Source organism: Apostichopus japonicus, chromosome 2 (assembly GCF_037975245.1).
Source record: "Apostichopus japonicus isolate 1M-3 chromosome 2, ASM3797524v1, whole genome shotgun sequence".
Taxonomy (NCBI): domain Eukaryota; kingdom Metazoa; phylum Echinodermata; class Holothuroidea; order Aspidochirotida; family Stichopodidae; genus Apostichopus; species Apostichopus japonicus.
Window position 1 is genome coordinate 20745771 of NC_092562.1, and position 24341 is coordinate 20770111.

Consider the following 24341-nt stretch of genomic DNA (forward strand, 5'->3'; position numbering starts at 1 on the left):
TTTCTTTTAATAATTGCGCTTTTGTTTGAACTGGATCAATTATGATAGGCTTTCGTACCGTGTAGGCATCAACACGCATATTGTATACTTTGATGGTCTCTAGCACCGATCAACGAAGTAATACAAAAAATGCAGTACTTTTGAGTTTGGTGTTTTGTGTATGGACGTGTAGTTTGCAACAGTTCCCGTGAAATTACTAAATATACGAGGATTGGCGGCGGCACGCACTGCATACTACAGTGCGTGACAAAATCAGAGTGACAAAATCTGATTAATTCGCGGTTAGTCCGATACATGATTGCAAGACTCAAAATACAAGGTAGGACCGTGTACTCTTTCCCTACATGCAGTTGTTTGTATATATTGTAACGTTTACTCAGTCTAAGATTCCGGAGTGCCTAAATATTCCCTACTGAGGACTGGTGGTGGTGGTGTGGAAACAAATGCGGCTTGGATGGCTATGTGTTAGTAGCGACGAGCCTTGAACCTCGCTATAACATGCAGAGAATATAACACATAGATAAACGAGTAAAGAACGAACGGTGAGATTTCGAAATATATTATTATAATCAGTCACAATACATCGGCACGTATACCCCTCAATAATTAATAGAAAAACATGTACTTAAACGGAAATGGTTGCAGACGAGGTCTAAATATTGAAGTAGATTCCTATAACGATACGTACTAACGTGTATAAAAGAAGAATACGAAACCGATACAAATACGACCAAAATGATCGGAGCATCATGTTTGATCTCTAGAGTTCTAGGCAATATTTGTCACCAAACAGAGCTAGCATTGTTCGATACAGGTGGCAAATGCCTACGGTGAAATTACGACCTTCCTTACCGGTTACGAACCTCTGGACATACAATCAACGTCCATAGCCTAGTGGTTCGGGTGTCCACATATAAAGCGGGAGGCCCGGGTTCGAATCCCGGTGGAGGCTGGAAGTTTTTTCACTGTTTTCCAACATTCTACAATTTCAATTATATATATATATATATATATATATATGTATATATATATATATATATATATATATATATATATATATATATATATATATATATATATATATACATATATATACATATATATACATATATATACATATATATACATATATATACATATATATACATATATATACATATATATACATATATATACATATATATACATATATATACATATATATACATATATATACATATATATATATATATATATATATATATATATATATATATATTAGGCAAAATATGTCACCAAAACAGAACTAGCATTGTTCGCTACAGGCATCTTTGGCATCTTTGGGGGAACTTTGTAGTTGACTCTTTAAATTATTCCTACAATCATATCCATCTCTCTCATGAACAATCCAGAGGCATTATTAGCCTCATTCCAAAACCAGATAAAGATTCTGCCCTCTAAAAAAATTACCGGCCAATTTCTTTACTTAATACGGACTATAAGATTGGTGCAAAGGCTATCGCTGCTAGACTGAAATGTGTCATTGAAAATATTGATGCTCTCTATCATACCGATAGTCTCTATTACCGAGCGTTGGTCCAAATCAAACAGGTTTTTTTTTTTACGCAGCCGGTTTACCGGAGAAAACATCCGGTACGTTCTTGATCTTATAAATCCCTTTAATCTCCACAAAAGTCAGGTTTAATGTGGTTCGTTGACTTTGAGACGGCGTTCGACAAACTAGAGTAGAGTTTTCTTATTAGATCTTTAAGGTATTTTTTCATAAATTGGGTTCGTACTTTCTACAGCAACTGCATTGCAGCTTGTTGTTTGCAATAATGGCTATTCTACCGGGGTTTTTTCCCGGTGCAGCGAGGCGTGCATCAAGGTTGCCCGCTTAGCCCGTATTTATTTATTATATGAACTGAGGTTTTGGCAATCTACACAAAGTGTAGCAAATTACATGGTATTGAAATTGGTGGTATCGAAACTAAGCTTCTTCAGTATGCGGATGACACCACATCCTTTCTGGACGGTAGCCAGTCATCCTTAAATGAAGCTCTCCGTATCCTGAAAATTTCGTCGGGTTTGACTATTAATATATATATAAATCCATTTTGTTTCCTCTCGGGTCTTACGTCCATCTCCCCCCTGCTTTTGTAAAGAACTATATTTTAAAGTTTTCTGCTGGTCCCGTTAGGATGTTAGGTATTTTGGTTTACGCAAAATGGGAACGATCACTTTAGATTAAACTATATATTCCCAAACTTTCGAAGCTTATACTGTTTGCGACTTTGGTCATACAAGAGATCTTACCCTGGTGGGCCGCAACGTTCTGGTTAACGGTTATGCACTATATATCACAGCTTGTTTATTTGTTTTTGGTTCTTCCCAACCCACTGCGTAATTTTATGAAGGATGTAGAAAATACCATTTTCGATTTCCTTTGGTCAGAAAACCCGGATAAAGTCAAGCGGAACAGTCTCATTAATGGTTTAGATAAAGGAGGTTTAAATGTTGTGCATATCCCAAGTTTCAATAATAGTTTAAAATGTACATGGATAAAGCGTTATTGCGATAACACTGAAGGAGTCTGGAAGCTATTTTTTACTGACAGTTATATGTCCAAGTTAGGTGGTAAGCTGCTTTTTCAGTGTAATTGTAAGGTGGAAGATCTCCCACGCTTTTCTAAAATGTTTGTAGACCAAACAATTAGAGCCTGGCTGGAGGCTTCTTTTAATTCTCCCTCTGATAACTTCGGTAATCAAATAATTTGGAACAATCATCATATTCGCATCAATAACAAGATTTTCTACTATGATTTCATGTATATAAAGGGTGTGAAGTTTGTTTCGGATTTTTTTGACATTAGCATGAATAAGGCCATAAGTTACCACACTTTCACAGGAAAGTTCCAGCTGGCACACTTTCCCTTTAATGTTTACTATATCTGATTCGCAATACTCCCTCTTCAGTGGAAGCAGAGTGGGTGTATAACATTAATGACATTACTAATTTTAATATTGTTTTTGTTTTTTGATAACATATTGTATTATACGGGTTCTGTTTCTCAGTATCTTTATCGTAATTTCTACATGACTAAAATCGCCGTGGAGCCAACTGCTATATGGCCAAATGGAAAGCAGAGTTTAGGGGTTTCAATTTTCACGATTGGAGTAACATTTTCAGTATGCACTGGCACTCTATTTCTGAGACGAGACTCTCCTACTTTCAATTCCGTTTCTTACATAGAATTCTTCCAACCAACAGACTCCCCTCATGGGCATCTCTGACAACACGTTATGTTCATTCTGTAAAATTGAAATTGAAACCATTCATTATCTTTTCTGGGAGTGTCACATCACATCTTCTTTTATAGGTGAAGTGGTCAGTAAGGTTATTGGTATAAATATTCACTTCACAAAAGAGGATTTTTGTCTTTTGGGTTTTTATTAAAGAAACGTCACCCTTTTAATTTTCTCATTCTTCATCTTAAGTTCTATATTTTCAGTACCAAGCGTCTAAAGAAGACTTTAAGTTCTAATGAATTTATTCATAAGTTCACGTTTGCATTGAAGGTGGAGAACTATATTTTCCGACATAACAAAAAGAATAATAAGAATAAAATTAATTTCGAGGAACTCAAGGATGCTTTCTCCTCATTCATAAATATCTCAAATATTTAATATTTCGCAATTTCCACATTCTTACTTCGAAATTTTGCTACTATTCGTTGTAATATTTCTGTAGTAAGTGCAGGGATTCCTGTAGTGTTTCTATATAAGTTGTAGTACTTCTTTCAATTTTTCTTATCATATTTATTTGTTTTCTATCCGCCACGTTAGTCGTTATGATACTGCAAGGTAATGCTCAACTTCATTGTTATTTAATTTTTGCTATTTTTGGATGGATACGTTATTTGCATATTAATGTATAGCTGAATTAAACGGAGGAACAAAAAATATTATTATTATTATTTTTATCATTATTATGATCATGATCATCATCATGATCATGATCATCATGATCATAATCATGATCATCGTCATCATCATCATCATCATCATCATCATCATCATCATCATCATCATCATCATCATCATCATCATCATCATCATCATCATCATCATCATCATCATCATCATCATCATCATCATCATCATCATCATCATCATCATCATCATCATCATCATCATCATCATCATCATCATCATCATCATCATCATCATCATCATCATCATCATCATTATTATTATTAATATTAATATTATTATTATTATTATTTAATTACACACCATGCGTGACATAATTTTACTACGGTAACCAGTTCATATACACTACGCATCAAGTATATGGTGTTATTCCACTACGGTAACCAGTTTGTAGGCTACACATCACGTGTGGCTTTATGAGTGTTGTGACGGAAAAGAACTAGTATAGGGTGAAAGTTGAAATAACTTCTTAACCATTTTATCATCATCAGAAAGGAACAACAGCAAATACCATCCACATGATGATGGACAAGTGTAAATGCTACCATGGCGACCGTTTGGGAGTCTTTGTAATCATTTTGATGTGTTTCCTCAATTTATGTAAAGGTAAGACCTATGACTATAATCGACTTAAAATACGTTTCAAGTTAGAGCCTTATCCACTTATATCCTGCATGCAGGCATTGTGTGAATGGCTATAGAAATAGAGTTTTTCTTTGCAAAACCCAATGCATTGTTGGAGTTGACCGAAATTACAGTTTGCAAATTATACATAGGCCTACTGCATGTCAACATGCATTACCGTAAACACGTTATAATTATAGGCGACGTTTTGTCCGTTTGAAACCATAGTAAAGGCTCATGCATATGATTTCTTTCTAGAGTGCGCGCTTCGAGTTTCGGATGTACATGTCTTGTTCTTAGACGTTACTGATATAAGTTTTACCCCAATAGTTTAAGCACCTCATTTCATCAGTTCTTTCGTTTCATCACCCCATTGATAACATCTGTTGTATTAAACATAATTCTAAGTAATTCCTACTGCAGACATTTATATATTTACATCAGACATCAGATATCGTTAGATGTTTCTCCGTTTTGTTCTAACATATCTTCTTTCTTTTTATGCATTGTTATTCATAGGAGTAAACGCCATTACTGTAGAGGGCTGTGAAAATGATGACATTGTGCTTTCGTGTGCCGCAGAAACTGGAACCATTACAATAACTAACGTGTTTTACGGTCGGATGAACAACGACCGCTGCATGGGTACTAACTCTGGCGTATGTAATAAAGAATATTCGTATTATATTTGTACTATATATTAGTATTTTTTTAGCCCAAAGGGATCTTCAGCGTTTCTGTACAGGGGGCGATTTCGGCGGTCTTAATTTTCTTACTCTGAATCCTAATGCGCATGATCTATCCTGCATGTTTGCAGCTCTCGAACGATTTATAGCGCTGTAACAATCAGTCTACTGTATATATGTACTAGTTGTAGACATGGGCGTCAATCCTTGGGACAGGGGGACATGTCCCCTCACTTCTTGAGAAAGGGGTCCCCCTACTTGTGCATAGTTTGTAAACCAATTAACCAATACTGGGTCATAATTTGGGTCATAATAAACTCTTTTATTCCTCTCTATGTAAAATTCTTAAAAAGGTCGCGAGTTCAGTCAGTCGACAGGAATGTTGGGATTTCTGTACATGAATGATGGATTTTTACCACATGCGCTGTCCAAACTGGCTCATTTGGTTATGCTTCGAGCACGCGATACGCGTTCCATCTAACACACACACAATATGCATACATAGTGCCTGAGTGATATATAGGCCTACAACACGTTCGTACGTATTCTGTTGTATAGCTGTAGCGTGACAGAAAAGGTAATTTTGAAACTTTTTATTTTTATTTTAGGCATATTTGGGTGGTAGAACTTAGATGTTGTATGTGCAGTGAGCCCACTGGCGAAACGGGTGCCAAGGTATTGGCCCAATAAAGTGCGCATGGGATCGTCCGGCCCCGACCATATGGATAGCTATTGATAATTAGGCCTGAATCACTGACCAGCTTCCATACCAGTGCAAACAGTTATTTTCCGAAACGTGATACAACATCAAAGTCACGAAATACTGGACTACCCGATATGAATTTAGAAGGGGGTGCATGGCCACAGTAGGAAAGAAACTTATAAAATTCAAAGGTATTCCAGCCGGTGGCGTAATAGGGCATAGGGGGAAAAGGGAGTCCTCAAATCTCAAAATTTGGACTTTATATCTCAAAATGAGGACTTTTTACCTCAAACTTTTAAGAAAAAAATGTCAAAATTTGACTTTAAAAATAAAACGTTTGAGATAAAAATTCAAAATTTTGATAATAAAAGTCAGAATTCTAAATGAGATATCATAAAGTCCTTTCTTTGTCCCTCTACATTTTATCTCCTGCCTCTCCTCTTCTCCATGTTGGTTTTTTTTCTCTTCTCTCCATCACTTGTCTACTAATCATCTTACATCTATCTCTTTTGTGTTCACCATGCTTTTTTCCTTTCCTATGTCCCTATTGAGCCACCGTACAATTCCACTTGTTTCAAAGATTGATTCCTTATACGTGCCATGGAAAATTATAATTAGATTATTGTCATATTTTCGGCATCGCTTCCCACGTTAAAGAAGTACGGGGGGGGGGGGGTGGCAAGACAAGAGTTGTCAAAATTTACCAACTTTACATGTTAAGAAAGGTCTGTTTGGAAATCAATGCTTTGACAATTATTGGGGCCATACCCCCGCCCCCATCCCGGTGTCGGTGGCTCTACAAATGTCATCTCAATAGCTAGTACATTTATGCCTGGTTTCATTTACAATTTCGGTTTTTCATCGAGTTATTTAGTTCAATGTTGTTTTGCTTTGTTTCCATATCCTCGGAACTAGACCAATATATGAAGAAAAAATCTTTCAACCTACCCCGTATTTTAATGTTGTGTTATTTCCTCCCATGCATACAACAATACCATTAGTAATATTACATTCAAAAAACTTATAACGACCGCCATCTCCCCAGTACAAAACAAACTATGGCATAAAAGGTTAGAACATGCTTGTCGCATCTATACACAGTACCTGGACTGTAGAAATGTGCATTAACGACGGATCCTGCTTGATGGGGAGTAAATCTATATATACTGACGTCCCATCTGCCTTTCCCTATATCTAGAGACGCCTTTGAATGGCTCTCATCCGCTCACGTTATTGAAACCGGTTAACCGAGAACTATACACCGGCTGTATGGGCCGAAATTTTGGGAAATCTAGCTTTGGGATCACATCACTTAATCTTAAATTTGTTTTCAAATTGCGTCTATTAATCTGTAAATATTACAGAAAATCATCTCGACCGTCTAATTGAAAATGCGAATAGATGTAGCTTGAGGGTCATAGAGAGCATGTTTTAGGGGATGGAAACTGCTTTTTCCGAGCCCTATATGATCAGCTAATCAGAATCGGAGTATAGCTTCTTTGGCCTACGGTACATAGGAAAATAATTCAGTACATTTAATACTACCAGAACAGGAAAACATCAGCTTTGGTGAACATTCTAATTTATACGTTTGCTTGATATGTACTGCAACTATGTTGTCGTTTTCATTCATTGTGTGTGTGTGTATAGACCCCAACACTAATTAGTCTATAAGTGACAGCAATGTGATCAGGTACTATGTTCTACTTGACTTCACAAATACATAAAGGCCATATATATATATAGCTCATATCATATCATCACATAACAGTAAATGAATCAAATACCCAATATAACAAAAATAGTCTACAGTTACACAGAAAAAAAATTGCTCTATCTAAAATCATAAAATATATATCTTACCTGGTAGAATCAATGTGATTTAGAAAGGTTATCATTATCAATAAATATGATTCCGAGTTTCGTTATACTAATCAGGACGGTATGCTAACGGCTCGTTTTCATCTCCTCTTCTGTATAGCTATATGGTGAGAGGTTAACAACGCAGTTTGGATTCAAAACAATTTTCTGTTGATTTGCGTTGATTTTGTTTGATCAAGCCATTTGAAAGATACTTAAAACAATCCCATAGCAATTATCTATAGATCATTAGCATATGCCCGCGATGAGTCGCGTTTTCCTATGAAATTAATGAAACTAATGGTGACGTCAAAAGTTTTTCCAACTTTCCTCTTTTACCGCATGTGATAAATAACTAATATGAAAAATTGTCGGCAAGAGTGTCTGGGCGATGAAATGGTATATAGTCGAATCGAAATCAGTCGTTACTTTATAAGCTGAGTTTATGTTGATTTGATTGAAAGCCCCTCCCCACTCCCACCACACCCCACCCCACCCCACCCCTAAACCCCCAATATAATTCGGTTTGGTAAAATTGCCTACCAGTCTAAAAAAAAAGTTAAAGCTGCTATAATAAATAGCTGATAACGTATACAACAAAGGTATATTTTGCTCCTTTTGTCCACATAGACGACCACTACGTGTATTTCTGATACGGCACAGAATGCGGTGGAGATGGTATGTAATCGCAAAGAGGAATGCACATTTCTAGTCAATAACGCTAATTTAGGTGAAAGTGATCCTTGCCAGGGAGTGTTCAAGATGATCACCGTGGACTTTATATGCGGTACGTATATATAGTATTTGTACATTACAGTATATTAGTTTCACATGGTCTCAGTTTCGCGACTTTGTTTTTATACAGTATTCCCCTTCATATATTAACATGCTAAATGTTGCTACAGTTTCAAAATAATAACAATAATTGTGTACAGTTCTAGTATCAAGTTATTTTAAAATCCGAACAGCAGAATTGGGATAAAGCGAGTTAAAGGAGGTCGTGACAAGTTCTAATATTGCACATGCCTGCATGGGCATAAAATATATTACCGTTTTTGAAAGTTGAGATCATTCTGAACGGTATCGTTATAACACCCTCTGTATCCCCTATGCACGATATCACCCACCCCCCCCCCCACCACCACCACCACCAACCCAATGTTAATTTGTCTTCAATTTAATCTATGCATCTGGATGTATGCGGTAACTTATCGTTAGCCTGCATATCTTGAAGGCATTCGTATATTTTAGCCATATACAAATCCCGGTTAGTCCGCTCAATCCTACCAGTATAAATGTTGTTGTTGTTGTTTTTTTTTCGTTATTTTTTTGTTGTTTTGTTCGTTTTTATTGTTGTTGTTTTTATTCGTACAGAAGACCCTTGCAGCTGTGTTTCCTGTCCAAAACCACAATTCTGCGAAGACGGGGTCTGCGTTTGCCCAAATGGGTACCAGCCACCGGATTGCAACCCACGTAAGACTATTAAAAAAAACATTTAGTAAAGGCTCCATAATTGACACACCTTCGTAATTAACGCACCTTCAGATATTATTAGTAACGATACAGCAGGCAGCCTAAACTTTTTACAGTCAAGCAGAGTTACATATTTAATGATTTTTAATCCATGTCAGGTATATGCTGATCAAATTGTGTTTTTTTAATGCTTTTCACATCCTCCCTCCAGTTTTGCACATTTTGCTGGCATTTGGAAACCTTACTCACTAAAAAGTTTCCAAAATTACCTCAATATAGTACCACTTTACTCTTTGGGACCTCACCTGTCTGAACTTAGAGGCTCAGACCCATAGCAAAACAGCTATGGAACGCGAAAAGGGCTAACTTATTTCGTTGTCGAAACTAAGTTTGTTGTTGTCTAAACTAAAGTTGTTGCTGCTGTTTTACCATACTATTGCTCAAACTCACCTTGATGTCTATAGTTCCTTTGTCTAAACTTACGTTGTTGTCTAAATTTACGTTGTCTAGACTTACGTCGTTGTTTACACTTACGTTGTTGCCGTCGGCGCTGTTCAACCACGTGATCAACCACGCTGATCAACCACGTGATGTAAAACATAGGCGTTTCGCACGAAATTCAACAAACATCACCAGCGCAGGGGAATGCATGATACCTAGGCTGCTCCCACTACTACTACTGTTACAACTAGAGCCCTATTGGTACTCTTATACCACTGCTACTACTACTAGACTCAACAATGGAAAGCATTCTAAGTAGTTTAGAATGCCCACATATACTAATTAACGACGTGCGTGTAGTAAGCATATGCAGTGCAAGTTGAATTTCGTGCGAAAAGCTTTTTTTTACATCCCGTGGTCAAGCAATTGTTGAACAGCGCCGATGGCAACAACGTAAGTTTAGACAACGACGTAATTTTATACAACGGAAATTTATACATCACGGTGAGTTTCAGCAACAGCACGGTAAAACAGCAGCAACAAGTTTAGTTTAGACAACAACACACTTAGTTTAGACAACGAAATAAGTTTTCCCTATCCGCGTTCCATAATACTACAGTTCGTTTATCGAAGAATGTGTCAATTTAGGGGTATGAAAGTCCTTGGCACGGCAGACGTTTTTCCGTTTACGTTGCGAAGGAACAGAATAACAACAAAATCTGAGGAACTACACATATGAACCAGAATGCAAAAATGCATGGTGGTTCGATGAAGTAACATGAACAGTTTTCTTCATGAGTCTGACGTAATGTATAGTGAGGGTGCACATGTTTACAAGGGTTTCACGATTTGACCTCTGATGACCCTAAATGACCTTTGACCTCCACCAAAAACAGTGGGCTTCTTTAACTCAATGTGGTACTTTTACACACTAAATATGAAATCCCCCCAAGCTTTCCTTCTTAAGATATCGTGTTTACAAGGTTACATTTGACTCCTGGTGACCCCAAATGACCTTTGACCTCCACCAAAACAATAGGCTTCTTGTACTCAATGTGGTACTTCTACATACCAAATATAAATTGGTCTGACCTTCTCTTCTTGGATATCGTGTTTACAAGCTGGGTATCACAAACGCACACACACACGCACACACACGCATATACCCATCATGAATGCAAAGGTTACGATTATCATCGAAACCAAAAACGAATACAGTTGAGTGATTTGTATTTTTCGTCGATAGACATCATTAATTAAATCTAAATGCGTCAACTGCCAGTAAACAACCTTTTACTAAGGAATAAATAGTTCACCTATACAAAGTATCGAAAACAGTGAAGCATTGAACAGAAGTCTCCGTGGAGTAGAGCACTGAACAATGGTGTTGTTAGGCGTTGTTTGGACACAGTTCCAATAGGTATCGTCTGACTAACTTCCTCGCCTGAATGACTTCATTATATCACCGGTTGAAAAATTTTGTTGAGCTAAATAGGCAGGCTGTCGGAGATCGTAGCTGCTGAATAAAGGATGTTATTCAAAATCGAACTGTATATTCAGTACATTGCATCTATGATGGTGAGCATTAGTATGAGGTGCCGTGTATGACAAATTATACTCCAATATATAGGTTATGAAACCATATATATATATATATATAAATGAAAATCGTAATCAGTTGGAAAATCAAGAACAGTGAAAAAAACTTTCAGCCTCCACCGGGATTCGAACCACGGGCCTTCCGCTCTGTACGCGGACACCCTAACCACTAGGCTTTGGACGCTGATTGTATGTCCAGAGGTTCGAAACCGGTAAGGAAGGTCGTAATTCCACTGTAGGCGTTTGTCACCTGTATCGAACAATACTAGTTCTGTTTTTGGTGACATATTTTGCCTTACTCTAGAGATCAAACATGATGCTAACCAACTCGTAATTCCACTGTAGGCGTTTGTCACCTGTATCGAACAATACTAGTTCTGTACTACGTATATACTATACGTATATATATACGTACCTTAGGTCGACAGTTTATGGTAAAAATTGTACCTTAGGTCGACAGTGTACCTTAGGTCGACATTTCAGTGTGGACCTATTGATTTTACTACCATTTTAAGAAACCTTTCGAAAATAGCTTTATAATGTTCTCCGTCCTCTAAAACGTTCATTTACAAGGTTTGGTTAGAGTCGGTTCAGGATTAGGGTTCGAAAAAATCGATTGAATTTAGTGTGTAAGTCAATGTAAATGTCGACCTAAGGTATGATCCAGAGTAATATATATATATATATATATATATATATATATATATATATATATATATATATATATATATATATATATATATATATATATATATAATATATATATATATATATATATATATATATATATATATATATATATATATATATATATATATATATATATATATATATTGGAATTTAAACTATAACCTACATAAACTAGAGTATAAACTATAACCTATATATATATTGGAGTATAAACTATAATCTATATATATTGTAGTATAAAATATAACATATTAGGATATAATCTATAACATATATATATCTGGGAATAATCTAAATGTATATATGGTTTCATAACCTATATATTGGAGTATCATTTTGTCATTAACGGCACCTCATACATTAGTCTTGTTTAGAAGCCCAGTACGTACAGCCAAGGAGCTATAACTAGCAGCCTAGTGCACCTTTCTTTTTCACAAAGCTATTTTCCTGCTGTATCTGTTTGCTCTACTGCTCATAGAACGTCCGCGACAACGCTTTCGACACCTACTAGGTGTCAATTGGGCCATGGAGCTATAAATAGCTCCATGATTGGGCCCACTTCCACTAAAATGTTTATTCAAGAAGTACTGCCTCCCGCAGTGAACAATCCCTTGGCCTTAGATTGGTTTGTACACTGCAGGACGGTCGCTAATTGCTGTGGAAGGAACATAATCTGAAATGACACGCAATTTCGTCATAATGATATGAATAAAGATTTTGTGGTTTTGATAAGTTCACGCCCCTTTTTGGAGAAATGTCCACGACGTTTGTATTGGTTAGCTCCTCGGGCTTGTAAGTTACAGTGGGGGAGAACATTCGTGGTAGGCAGAAATGGACTCTGAGGTATGTACAGTTGCACGCGAGTAAAGGAGTATTAGAAACGACTTGGCCAAGATTAGGTGAGCATGATTGTCGGTGCATGCTTCTAGACAAAGTTACATGGAACAATAACATTGACAACTGCATAGATGACATTAGAGAAAAGACCTCATGATATATAAGTGAGTTAATTGTACTGAGCAGTTAATGATTTAATGATAAGCACTTGGGATCCGTTGGCTTCAAAACCAACTTTTGGGCGCCCTGGATATTTGGGGCCCTGATTCAATGAACCCCTGAACCACCTATTGAAACGCCCCTGAAGTAATGTAGTATTTGTCGCCCATTCCAACAACTCACATAATTCTCCCTTTCATTATCAGTTCTACCTCCTATAATAACGAGTATCGCGTGTGAGGGAGATACTTTGTCCATTTCCTGTGGCACAAGAAAAATTTCTATTCTGAGAGCTGTTTACGGACGAGAACATGATGATGAATGCAGTGGAAGAAATTCGGATGTAAGTACATGCTCTCCTACTAAGCAGTAGGTTTATAGAAAAGAATATTATCCCCGCAGGCCGGTAGCCAGGATTTCTCGTGAGTTGCATGGGGGGGGGGGGGAGGGGTGCGTGGCGGGTGGGACACCAACAATCTAAGGACGGGCACAATATTTTTTTGTAAAACAGTCAGTTATCAGCAAGCTTAAACTTCTGCTGCTTTATTATATAGGCTATGCATCATAGTAGCTTTCAATGATATAGCAGATTATACAAACAGTACTATCAGCACTGTATTATACTTGTGTTATCATTGCAAATATAATATTGGAAATTTGGGTAAAGCAGAGGTGAGCACAAAACAAATGTGTTCATTTAGGGACACGATCACCCCCCCCCCCCCCCCACCGCCCACACACAACTCCCGGCCGTGCCCTAGGCAGGATACGGGTGTTATTCTCCGGAAAGTGCCAGGGTAAATCATCCTGCCACTCCGCGCAATTTATATTTTTAAAATTAGGAGTGAAAACGAGTTACCATGTCGACCAGCGGACTGGTGTATATAAGTGCATGGAGCTATTCACACAATATAATTCTTGCTATATATGCTCGCAATGATGCAACCTGATTCATTGTGTGCTTTTGAAGGTACAAAGGATTCTTGCTATATATGCTCGCAATGATGCAAAATGATTCTTTGTGTGCTATTAGCGATACAAATGATTCTCTAGAGCTATAAACTTGTAAGGATACAAATGATTCATTATATGCTGTAAAGATAGATATGATTCTTACTATAGGCCTACGCTCGCAATAATGCAAATGATTATTTTTCGGTGCTTTTAACGATACAAATGATTATCTCTAGATGCCTGTCAGGATATATACGAAGGATTCATTTTGTGCTATTAACATACAACTAAATCTCTATATGCCTGTAAGGATACAAATGATTCAGTCTATCATTTTGAAGATGCAAATGATTCCTTGATTTCCTTCTATGCTCGTAACGATACAAATTATTCTTTCTAGACTACAACAGATTGCGTAGCGGCCGCGTCCATGTCCACCGTTGTGGCCATGTGCCAGGATATGATGTCATGTTTCGTGACAGCCAGCTCTGGAGTCTTTGGCGGGGATCCATGCAGTGGGGTCTTTAAATATCTTGAGGTCGAATATTCCTGCGGTGGGTTTGATTTACATGTTTGGGATTTGTAGTGGGTTAGGGATGGGGTGGGGTGGGGTTGGGGGTGGAGTCTTAACAGAGCGTTATTCAAAATCGTCAGGTATTTCTTAGTACTTTTCACAAAGTATTGTCAATCATTTTTAATGCAAAGCAGATCTGCGTCTAATAATACCTTGATCTACGATGTTGAATATACGGTATGTAAGATTCAGGGGTTTGATGCCTTTAGTGTTAACCAGTCATATAAGTCCCATTAATATCTACCTGTTTAAGGTAACATGACCGTTTTTAGTGCCCTGTTCCTCGAATCCAATGTATAATAAACAAAACTGGTCTCTTTAATTAAATTGCAGAGAGCGCCTATGTGAAAAAAAATATATATGGGCATTGTAATATTTCATCTGAACATTTCTTAAATAGGTCGCCTTGGGGAGGGGGAGGGGGTGAGGGACAAAATATGTCCTTGCTGAATATATGATTTCGCTTTCTTCTTAGCGATGATTTTTAACCCTCTCTTCCAATTTGATTAATCTATAACTAAATTCTTTACCTGAAGTGTAACTATATATGATTTCAAATTAACCAACCTCAGTGGTACCAACGGTCACCTGTCCTGATGACGTACAAGTCACGTGTGATCCATCCTCCTGTGAAGGTGCAGCAACGTGGATCGAGCCATCATGTACAGATGGATTTGAAGGCACTGCAACTGTTTCGTGTGACCCCGCTGCTGATACGAACTTTTTAGTAGGATCTGACATTCCGGTGACGTGTACATGCATAGATGACTTTGGCAATACCGCTAGTTGTTCTTTTAGGGTTATTGTCACAGGTATGTTTAACCAAACCGAAAACAGGCAACTAAGATTATATAGCCTACATAGCATATATATAACCTATATATATAGGCAATATATAGGCTATATATAGCCTATATATAGCCTATATATAGTCTATATATATATGTATATGTATATGTATATATATATATATATCTATATATATACATATATATATATATATATATATATATATATATATATATATATATATTTATATACATATATATATATTTCAGTAGATAGATTAATGAAAGAGACTGAGGGGGGGGGGGGTTGGGGCAAGTCAAAGCAAGCCGTTCAGGTGTGTCGATCTTCAATAATCATTATAACTTACAGCAAATGATCTGCTGATCTTTTGTCATGCCACTGTTATCGACTTGTCTGCCTGATATGTTCTGCATGACTTACGATTTACAGACACAGCAAGGGTTGCGAACAACCTCTTTTATTTTATTTGTATACCGTATTTTCAAATTGTAAGTTTATGGTTAATTTACGGAAAGGTAAATTCCCAAATAACTTTTTTTTTTAAACTGGCGTCTATATAGGTTGGTGAACGTTATCATGTATTCCTAGTGGTAGCACATATGCTTTGTGTAACTTAGATGTATCTTAAAAATACTTCACTGAGGTATTGTGAAGTTGTCCTGCAGGCTGAAAACTATGACATTATGCTGGCTTTCTGGCCAGTAAAGTTAGAAGTTTATATCGGTGATATATGTTTGGTGTGAGAGTGATATTGTATATTAAATATATATGTCAAAAGTGAAGGTCAACTGTTGGAGTGACTTCCAGGCATGATACAAGTGGAAGGTGAGGGGGGGGGGTGGAGGTTATGGTATACAACCACCGGGTTTGAGGTCAATTAAGACACCTGGGAAAACATGAACACAGCCCTGGTAAATATTGGATAATATATTCTCATTGTTTCATAATATAGGCCTTCATTTAGGAAATATGAAGCGGTACAAATCTGTGCCATAACATATCCAAGTGTCTCCATGAACCCAACCTTGTTCTATATGTCTCGACACACAACTATATGTTCAAGACGTACGGCCATGAGTGTTCGAAACTTTTGTATACAGCGGCGTGAACAGATTCGTCGTCGGTGCATTCGCTGTTCTATAGTATAACCATAACGCACAAAATGTGATTGTGATTTTCTTCTTTAGGTTTCATCTGAAGCTATAAATTCAACACGTTAGTAACTGTAGAAACACTACTTATGAAGTACTTATGTCGCACATGGTAGTTCGTTCGACACGTTCATATCAGTTGGCAGTTTGGATATACGTATGTCTGTCTAGATATACTTATAATCAGTTTGGATATACGCATATCTGTTTGAATTTACTCATATCAGCTTGAATATCCTCATATCAGTTTGTATGTACTAATAGATTTTGGGTATACACACATCTGTTTTGATATACTCATATCAGTTTGAATATCCTCATATCTATTTCGATATCCTCATATCAGTTTGAAATAAACTCATATATGTCTGGATATACTCATAACAGTTGTATATACTCATATCAGTTTGGATATACTCATATCTGTCTGGATATACTCATATCTATTACAATGTCCTCATATCAGTTTGTAAATACTCATATCAGCTCGGATAAACTCATACCAGTTTGAGTGTACTCAGCTCAGTTTAACAAGGTTCATATTAGTTTGGATATACTCATAACTATTTGGACTTACTCATATCAGTTTGAGTATACTTATATCAGTTTGAATATCCTCATATCTATTTCGATATCCTCATATCAGTTTTTAAATACTCATATTTGTCTGGATATACTCATATCAGCTTGGATATACTCATATCAGCTTGGATATACTCATATACCAGTTTGCGTGTACTCAGCTCAGTTTAACTCTGTTCATATCAGTATGGATATACTAATATATTTAATTGGATATACCTATATCTGTTTATATATCCTCAAATCAGTTTGGATATAACCATATCAATTCGGATATACTCACATCAGTGTGGATATATTCATACTAGCTTGGGTATATCCATATCAGTTTTGGGTATTTTTTTTTTCGTTATTTATGAAACGATTGGCTCTCCGTTAGTATATATGCATGCATAATGAAAACACTTGAACACGTCATTCCAAAGATTTCTACGTATATCATCGGACAATAATCAATGACCCAAATTAACCGTTCAGGGAGATTTGCCGACGTTTTTGTCTGAGTACAACAGGTACAGGTATAATGGGCGTCGGTTGGGACAAATGATATCGCTGAAGCGTAACATAGGCCTACTTCCATGTAACAGATATACGCGTTAGGAATGCAAGTACAAATAACAGTGTTCATGCATGAACAAGGACCTTGAAACAGAACAATAATCCTATAATTTGCAGGCTTCGTATAGGTAAAATTTGAGTATAACATATTAATAAGTAATATTTATATAGCGCATAATCAGCAAAGCTGCTCAAAGCGCTTTAAAAATGTAACACCTAAAAACAAATAGTAAAATATATATATATATATATATATATATATATACATACATATATATATATATATATATATATAGAACCAATAAGGCAAAAAATGTAAAAGCCAAAGCAACAATATAAAAATACAAAAAATAAATATATATCTGGAAGGCTCCTTTAAGGCCAAAAAAAATGATGCCGTCTTCTCCACAGTTCAGATCTAAATGTTAATGTTAATATAGAGTTTTACATATTCTAGCAACTCAGCCGAAACATGTAAACATGTAACTTGCTGTCTATACAACAGAGCAACCATGGATGGAAGTTCAACGGGTCATTTTTCCTTGAAAATTGGAAATGTAATTGAGAGGATTTTGCTAGTTGAAGCCATCATGAAAGCCTAATATTTGCGCTGTTGAGTTTCCAAGTTGTATTTGAGAACCTGCCTAATGGTTTGTAAGTTAGACTATAAGTAATCCAGTCACTAAATCGATGTGCCTCAGATACTTAAAGGGTAATTTCTCAAATAATAACAGTAAACAAATTCAGGCAGGCTAATGTTATTTGTTTTTTAAAGCTATGAGGTATCAGTGGCGCTATTCTGTTTTACTTGTTGCATAAGACAGCTCATACCATAGAAATTGAAGATCAATTTCTATGGCTTATACTCATGACTCGTGACTGGAAAGTAGAACTTGATAGCCCTATTTGATTAATCAAAACTACAGTATGAAATGCGTCCCGAAAGTAGATGAGGGCGATCTTGAAGAACTTAGCATACTAAGACTCCAGGTGTGTGATCTGCTAAACTAACTTTGGCTTCGGCTTTGAGTACAACGTTGCTATTTGCTGCCGTGTTGGACGAATCTAACCGTAACAGTAAATCCCGACTTTGCGATCCACGTTATAGTCGTTGCCGACTCTCCAATCCGTGGTCCCCCTCACAACTTTGCAAGGTCGGTAAGAGTGGCTCCATAGTTCTTCCCTTTCTGGAAACCAAAAAGCACACAGTTCTTACCATTTGAATACATATATTATTTATATAGCTTTTAATTTGCAAGAGCTTTTTTTTTTCATACTTAGCCTATTTGCTTTGGGGAATAATTTTCTTTGAAAGGGTTATTAAATGCCCGCAATAAAGAAAAGTATGCAAATACTGTATGCAAATAATGTATGCAAATAATGTACACGAAAGAGTTAAGCTATGTACAAAAGATCTAGCGTGTAAAACATGAAAACTTGAGAACTATAAATCTAAAATACATACAAAAATGGCAAAAATTGATAAGTTTCAAACGATTGTTAAAACTTTTATTACATTTCGAGATAACCAAAAAAAAAAAGAGTTTGTATCAAATTATAGCAGCTAACAATAGTTTTGGGGAGTTTTGGGGATGGGGGGGGGTCATACGGTCACATCCCCTCCCCCATATTATTCAGACATTCTCCCAATGTTGCTTACAATAAATACCGGTCAGCACACGCTTAAAAATGGAAATTGGTACTATACATATATGTAGTTATAATGATGGAAATAATAAAAACCCTGCCGGACATCAATCAACATTTATGCTACACCTATCCCCCCCCCCACCCCCTCCCCTCCAACAAAAAAAAAGTTACGGGACTGGTCTCATCCGTCCACTAAGAGGAATTATTGTTTTGCTTTTACAACAAGATTTGTAAAAAATAATGGCAAAAATCAGAGAATTCTACTCATTTTTTTATCTGATTTGTTTTTTCTTTACCATAAGCTCCTACCTTCGTGACCATCGTCAGCGATCCAGACGTTGCTTTAAACGCTGCTGGAGTGGTTTCGTTGACAGCCATAACTAACACAGCTTCCCTAGAAGATACCATTACCTTAACTGAAATTGGTGAAGAACCAAGACACCTGATCAGTGAAACCACGGTGATACCATTTGGCAATATTTATCAGATAACGTCATCTAGAAAATCTGTTTCAAGTCTCTTTGGAACTCATAAAACATCGGTCACTTACAGTGACGGGACCGTCTCAGAGATTACAACATTTGTCAGACCAAAATCAGGTAATTTTTTACGTCACTCCAATAACCCCCCCCCCCCCCCCACTCCTCCTCTTCCACTCCAGTTTCGACTCCCCGTTCGGTCCCCAAATTACAGCATACTGTAAATATCTGTAAAAACAACCGTTTTTAAATTAAAAATTATAACGTCCCAGTCTTCCTACAGATTTTTTTTGTCCATCTTGAGAACAAACATTGCATCTCGATGAATCACTATGGCAGAATTTCATTTCTTATTTTCAAAAACATGCTATTTGTTTCTTTTTCCGTCTTCTTATCGAATTAGAAAATTTAGATACTGGTGGAGTTTATACCGTGACCGGATATCCAGATATGTCCAACCCGAAACGTTTAAAGGACCCTCTAATCTTTGGTATCTTTGGATCAAACCAGAAGTTTATCTGGACTAAAAACGGTAAAACATTACGTAATAGAGAACCAACTCTGCGGATAACTACCGTATCTGGTGCAGAAGGAATCTACACAATTCGAAGACAGAGACAAAGGGTCGTGTGGTGTGTTCAGATTCAGGTTATCATAGCTGGTAATGTAACAAGTTCATTCTTTGTTTATATATATATATATATATATATATATATATATATATATATATATATATGTATATATATATATATATATATGTGGCACCCTTCTACATCCGTCTCATTCCCAATGCGATCAATATCCTAGTGGCCTAACTTACCTATTCATTCACATGGGTTTTTTTTTTTCAAACAGGTTGCATTATATGACTGCCATTTCAAGTTTAATTGAGAAATATTTTTTTCATCATGGTTCATCCCTTTTTGTTGTTAGAATGCCCACGAGGTTTCTTTTCCGATAGCTCTGGTACAACATGTACAGGAACATGCGGCTGTACAGGAGGGACGTGTCCCGGTACTACAAATCAGTGTCCCTGCTTAAACGGTGGAGTGTGCGGCCATGACGGTAAATGCCTATGCCCACCGTGCTTCCAAGGGAGGTACTGCGAAAGACGTAGGTTATGACTCTGTATTTTTGTTTGTTTCAATTCTTTACTTAATTTCACTGCAGGTGCATACTGCTGAGTCCCAAGAGCATGTAGTGGTCCTAGGTTTTTCCCATGTCTTCCTCTATAGGAAAATTTTGAAATTAAATGCTGATGTATTGTACGGTCCGTTTATACCCCCTCACCGAAAATAAACCCTCCACGCAACCCCCCCCCCTCCACCCCACTCCTAACACACACACTTACACACATAGAAGAGAGAGAAGAGAGAGAGAGAGAAGTAAGCAGTTGTTATAGCAATTGATCTCTCGTTGTTGTTGAAAACATGTACTAAATTTTGTTTTGTTTTTTAAAGTTGAGATGTCATATAGTTGACGTCATTTTAATAATGCCGGTGTTATTTATCATTTTTTTTATAAATTTTTGCTTATCAGCCAAGCAGAATACCAGGGAGATTCTCAAGGCTGTAGATAATGGTCGTGTGACTACGTTTACATGTAGTGATATCCCCGGAGGAAGTGACGACTGTAGATGTAGCCTGTTCTGTTATGGTGAACTGTATGGCTGCAGATGTGGATGTGGATGGCGAGGAAATGGCTGCAATAAGAGTGAGTTGTTAAACATAAAACGGAATACTGCCATCTAATCCTTATGTACATTCAAACGCGACAAAAAAATGACAATTGCACATTTTTGGGTAAAGGAATTAGTATATGCCAGGGGAAAACTAAATGGACCGTGTAGTACCGATAGCGGCGTGACTATACGCCGTGGGGCGGGTGAGGGAGGGCGTGGTCACTTCAAGGAACCCCCCACCCCCCAAGGAAAATGAAGGGCTGAGACACACTGAATCCCTCCCAGTGCCTCCCACGCCACCTCCTCTTCCCCTTCATCCATCCGACCTGGCACACACCCTTTTCAAGGAAAGATGTAGGCCCGAACAACCACCGGTGGACTCTTTAATTTAAATCTAGTTACGGCTCGGGCTGGGAAGTGACGGTCCAGTACTCTGCAGTGTTCAAATCAAATGTGTGTGTGTGTGTGGGGGGGGGGGGGGGGATTAGTATCAGATTTAAAACTAGTTTTGAATCTTTGAATAGCTTTTCACGGTGTGTAGTGGACATGTACATATTACAAGTTTAATGTTCATTGCTGCAGCGCTACTAATTACTCTTGAAAGTGCGACAAGGTTTCTTTCTTTCTTTCTCCTCAGAGTGTCAACGGGGTTGGTATGGTGCTGGCTGTCTCCAGAAGTGTAACTGTATGTCAGATTCGCAATGCCATCACGTGACAGGGGCATGCACAGGACCGTGTCCTACCGGTTTCACGGGCTTCAATTGCCAGTTAACAGAATAAAGCAAAAGGAATTCCTATTTTTTTCTCTCCATATATATTTGAAACAAAATTTGCTTAACAATTGGTTTTATTTTGCATGATAAAAGATTTCATGAATCTCATTTTCTCTAGTTATAATAATAAAAACAGTGTTTTTTTTTTTTTAGAACAAATCATAAAATATAAGTTATGGATGAGAAAAGGAGAAAAGACATCCCGTTAGACCCTTTCATTTACTCTTACTCTACATTTTGTAAACACCATCAATGTATTATAATGTCACACTACAGGGTACAGTTAACCTTTTATGTATTTCTTTTAAGAATGGTGGAAATGGCTTGTTTCGCTTGAACTACGTGCCCAAGCTCTCCAGACTTAAAAGTTGCCTTAATTGATGGTCGTCTAGGGATCTGACCCCTATAGGACGTGATGAAATTGTCAGAACTTCTGCTCTGTCCAAACTAGTATTTCTCTTTCTAATTTTGCCAAATCCTCCTAGAGAGAGTGCATTATAATGATCTAGAAAAAGTCACCTTTGACTTTATTTGGTCGAGTAATCCCGATAAAATCAAACGTTCGGTTAGCGACGGAGGGCTAAAGGTTACCCACATCCCTATAGCTTTATAAACAGCATAAAGTGTACAAGGATTAGAAGATATTGCAATGATAATTAAGTCCATTGGAAGATATTTTTTCGATATAACAGTAGTAGGGATGGCCCCAGATCGCACCCGTGGAGTCCCAATTTTTGATGTACCCAGATTCCCTCCAAAGATCTCACCCGTGTAATCCAACTTGTGATGTACCCCCATTAAGATGTAGCCACCAATGATCTCACCCGTGCAATCCCACTTTGTAACGTAACCAGATTCCCATATTAGATGTACCCTCCAAAGATCGCACGATCGTGCGATCCTACTTTGTAACAGACCCAGATTCCAAGTAACTGAGATGTAGCCACCAAAGATCGCACAGTCCTAGATTGGTGTAGTGATCGCCCACCAGTACAGTACCTATATGAGTACCTATATACTGGTATACACTGGGCATACCTTTTGATATTTGAGATCGCCCATACTAATGAGTAAGAAAGGATCGTGTATCATATTATGGGATATATTTTAGATGCATTGCTTCTAGGAGTGTCGCTTCATTGCTTCTTTCATTATAGATATAAAAATGCGTTTTCTTAAGAAAACAGTTCTTCCCAAAACAGGATGTTTTCTTTGGCTGAGGTACAGGTGCTATACACCCATACAATTGCTTATTTTACACATGAAGTATATAAATTTATGACTTTTCAGACTAAATAGTCGCGTACCCAGATGTAAATGAGTTTTTCTTTAAGTTGAAGTTTGCAATTAGTATCGAACGTTTTAAAGATTTCAGATTGTCTAGATCTAGGAAAAATCTTGTTACTTTCTCTGACTTGATACAAGCTTTTACTCCCTGCTAGGGTCTATTCCAGTATTGTTTAAACGAATTGTTATCTATTCACACCATTGTTATATGCTTTTCTTCGGCTTCGGTTATTAATTGGTGTTTTTTTTTTCTGTCAGAGCGCTGCAACTTGCAAGGTGCAGGTGAACTATAATTGTAAATATGCGAATCATTGTATCTGTTACTTAATAATCACTGTAAATTGCATGCAATCTGAATTTATAAAAAGAAGAAAACAAATATTGTCCTTTCCTTGCTAGACCGTGAGGGATTGAATATAATGGTTCTTTACTTTACTTACGCCTACATAAGTAAAATTGAAATAGGCCCAAAGTGTTCTGTTCATGATTCTTCTTGCTAAACCTATGTGTAACTTGAATTCTGATAATGTATCAGAATTATTTGGAAACATGAAAAACATTTAGCCTATAGTAACATTTTTCTATCTAAATAATATATTACAAGTTTGCATTAATCTTTGTCTTCCTTCCCTCGTGGTAGTTTTCTCCATTATGTTATACTTCCGGTGGCGTTATTGTTCTACAGATGTGGGGATTCCTCCAAATAAATGGTTATAAAAGTATCCGTCGATTTCGGTTGATTTATTTATTCTCTCCTTGTTCACTTAAATGAATGTTAAGTAACCAAACTGTCAAAGTA

General features: G+C 37.0%; 1 protein-coding gene across 2 annotated transcripts; it reads left to right on the forward strand.

Moving 5' to 3' along the window:
• On the forward strand, positions 1–24264 carry LOC139981687 (uncharacterized). Of its 2 annotated transcripts, none has more exons than XM_071994289.1 (13): positions 1–319; positions 4463–4577; positions 5115–5254; positions 8475–8631; positions 9219–9317; positions 13250–13386; positions 14398–14551; positions 15144–15383; positions 19625–19921; positions 20205–20462; positions 20735–20914; positions 21341–21514; positions 22120–24264. In XM_071994289.1, exons 2-13 carry the CDS (start codon positions 4490–4492, stop codon positions 22260–22262), a joined length of 2067 nt encoding a protein of 688 aa, XP_071850390.1. In that variant the 5' UTR covers positions 1–319; positions 4463–4489; the 3' UTR covers positions 22263–24264. The 2 variants fall into 2 exon arrangements, with proteins under 2 accessions (XP_071850390.1, XP_071850399.1); XM_071994298.1 differs by lacking the exon at positions 1–319 and adding an exon at positions 392–542.
• Positions 24265–24341: the final 77 nt, after the last annotated feature.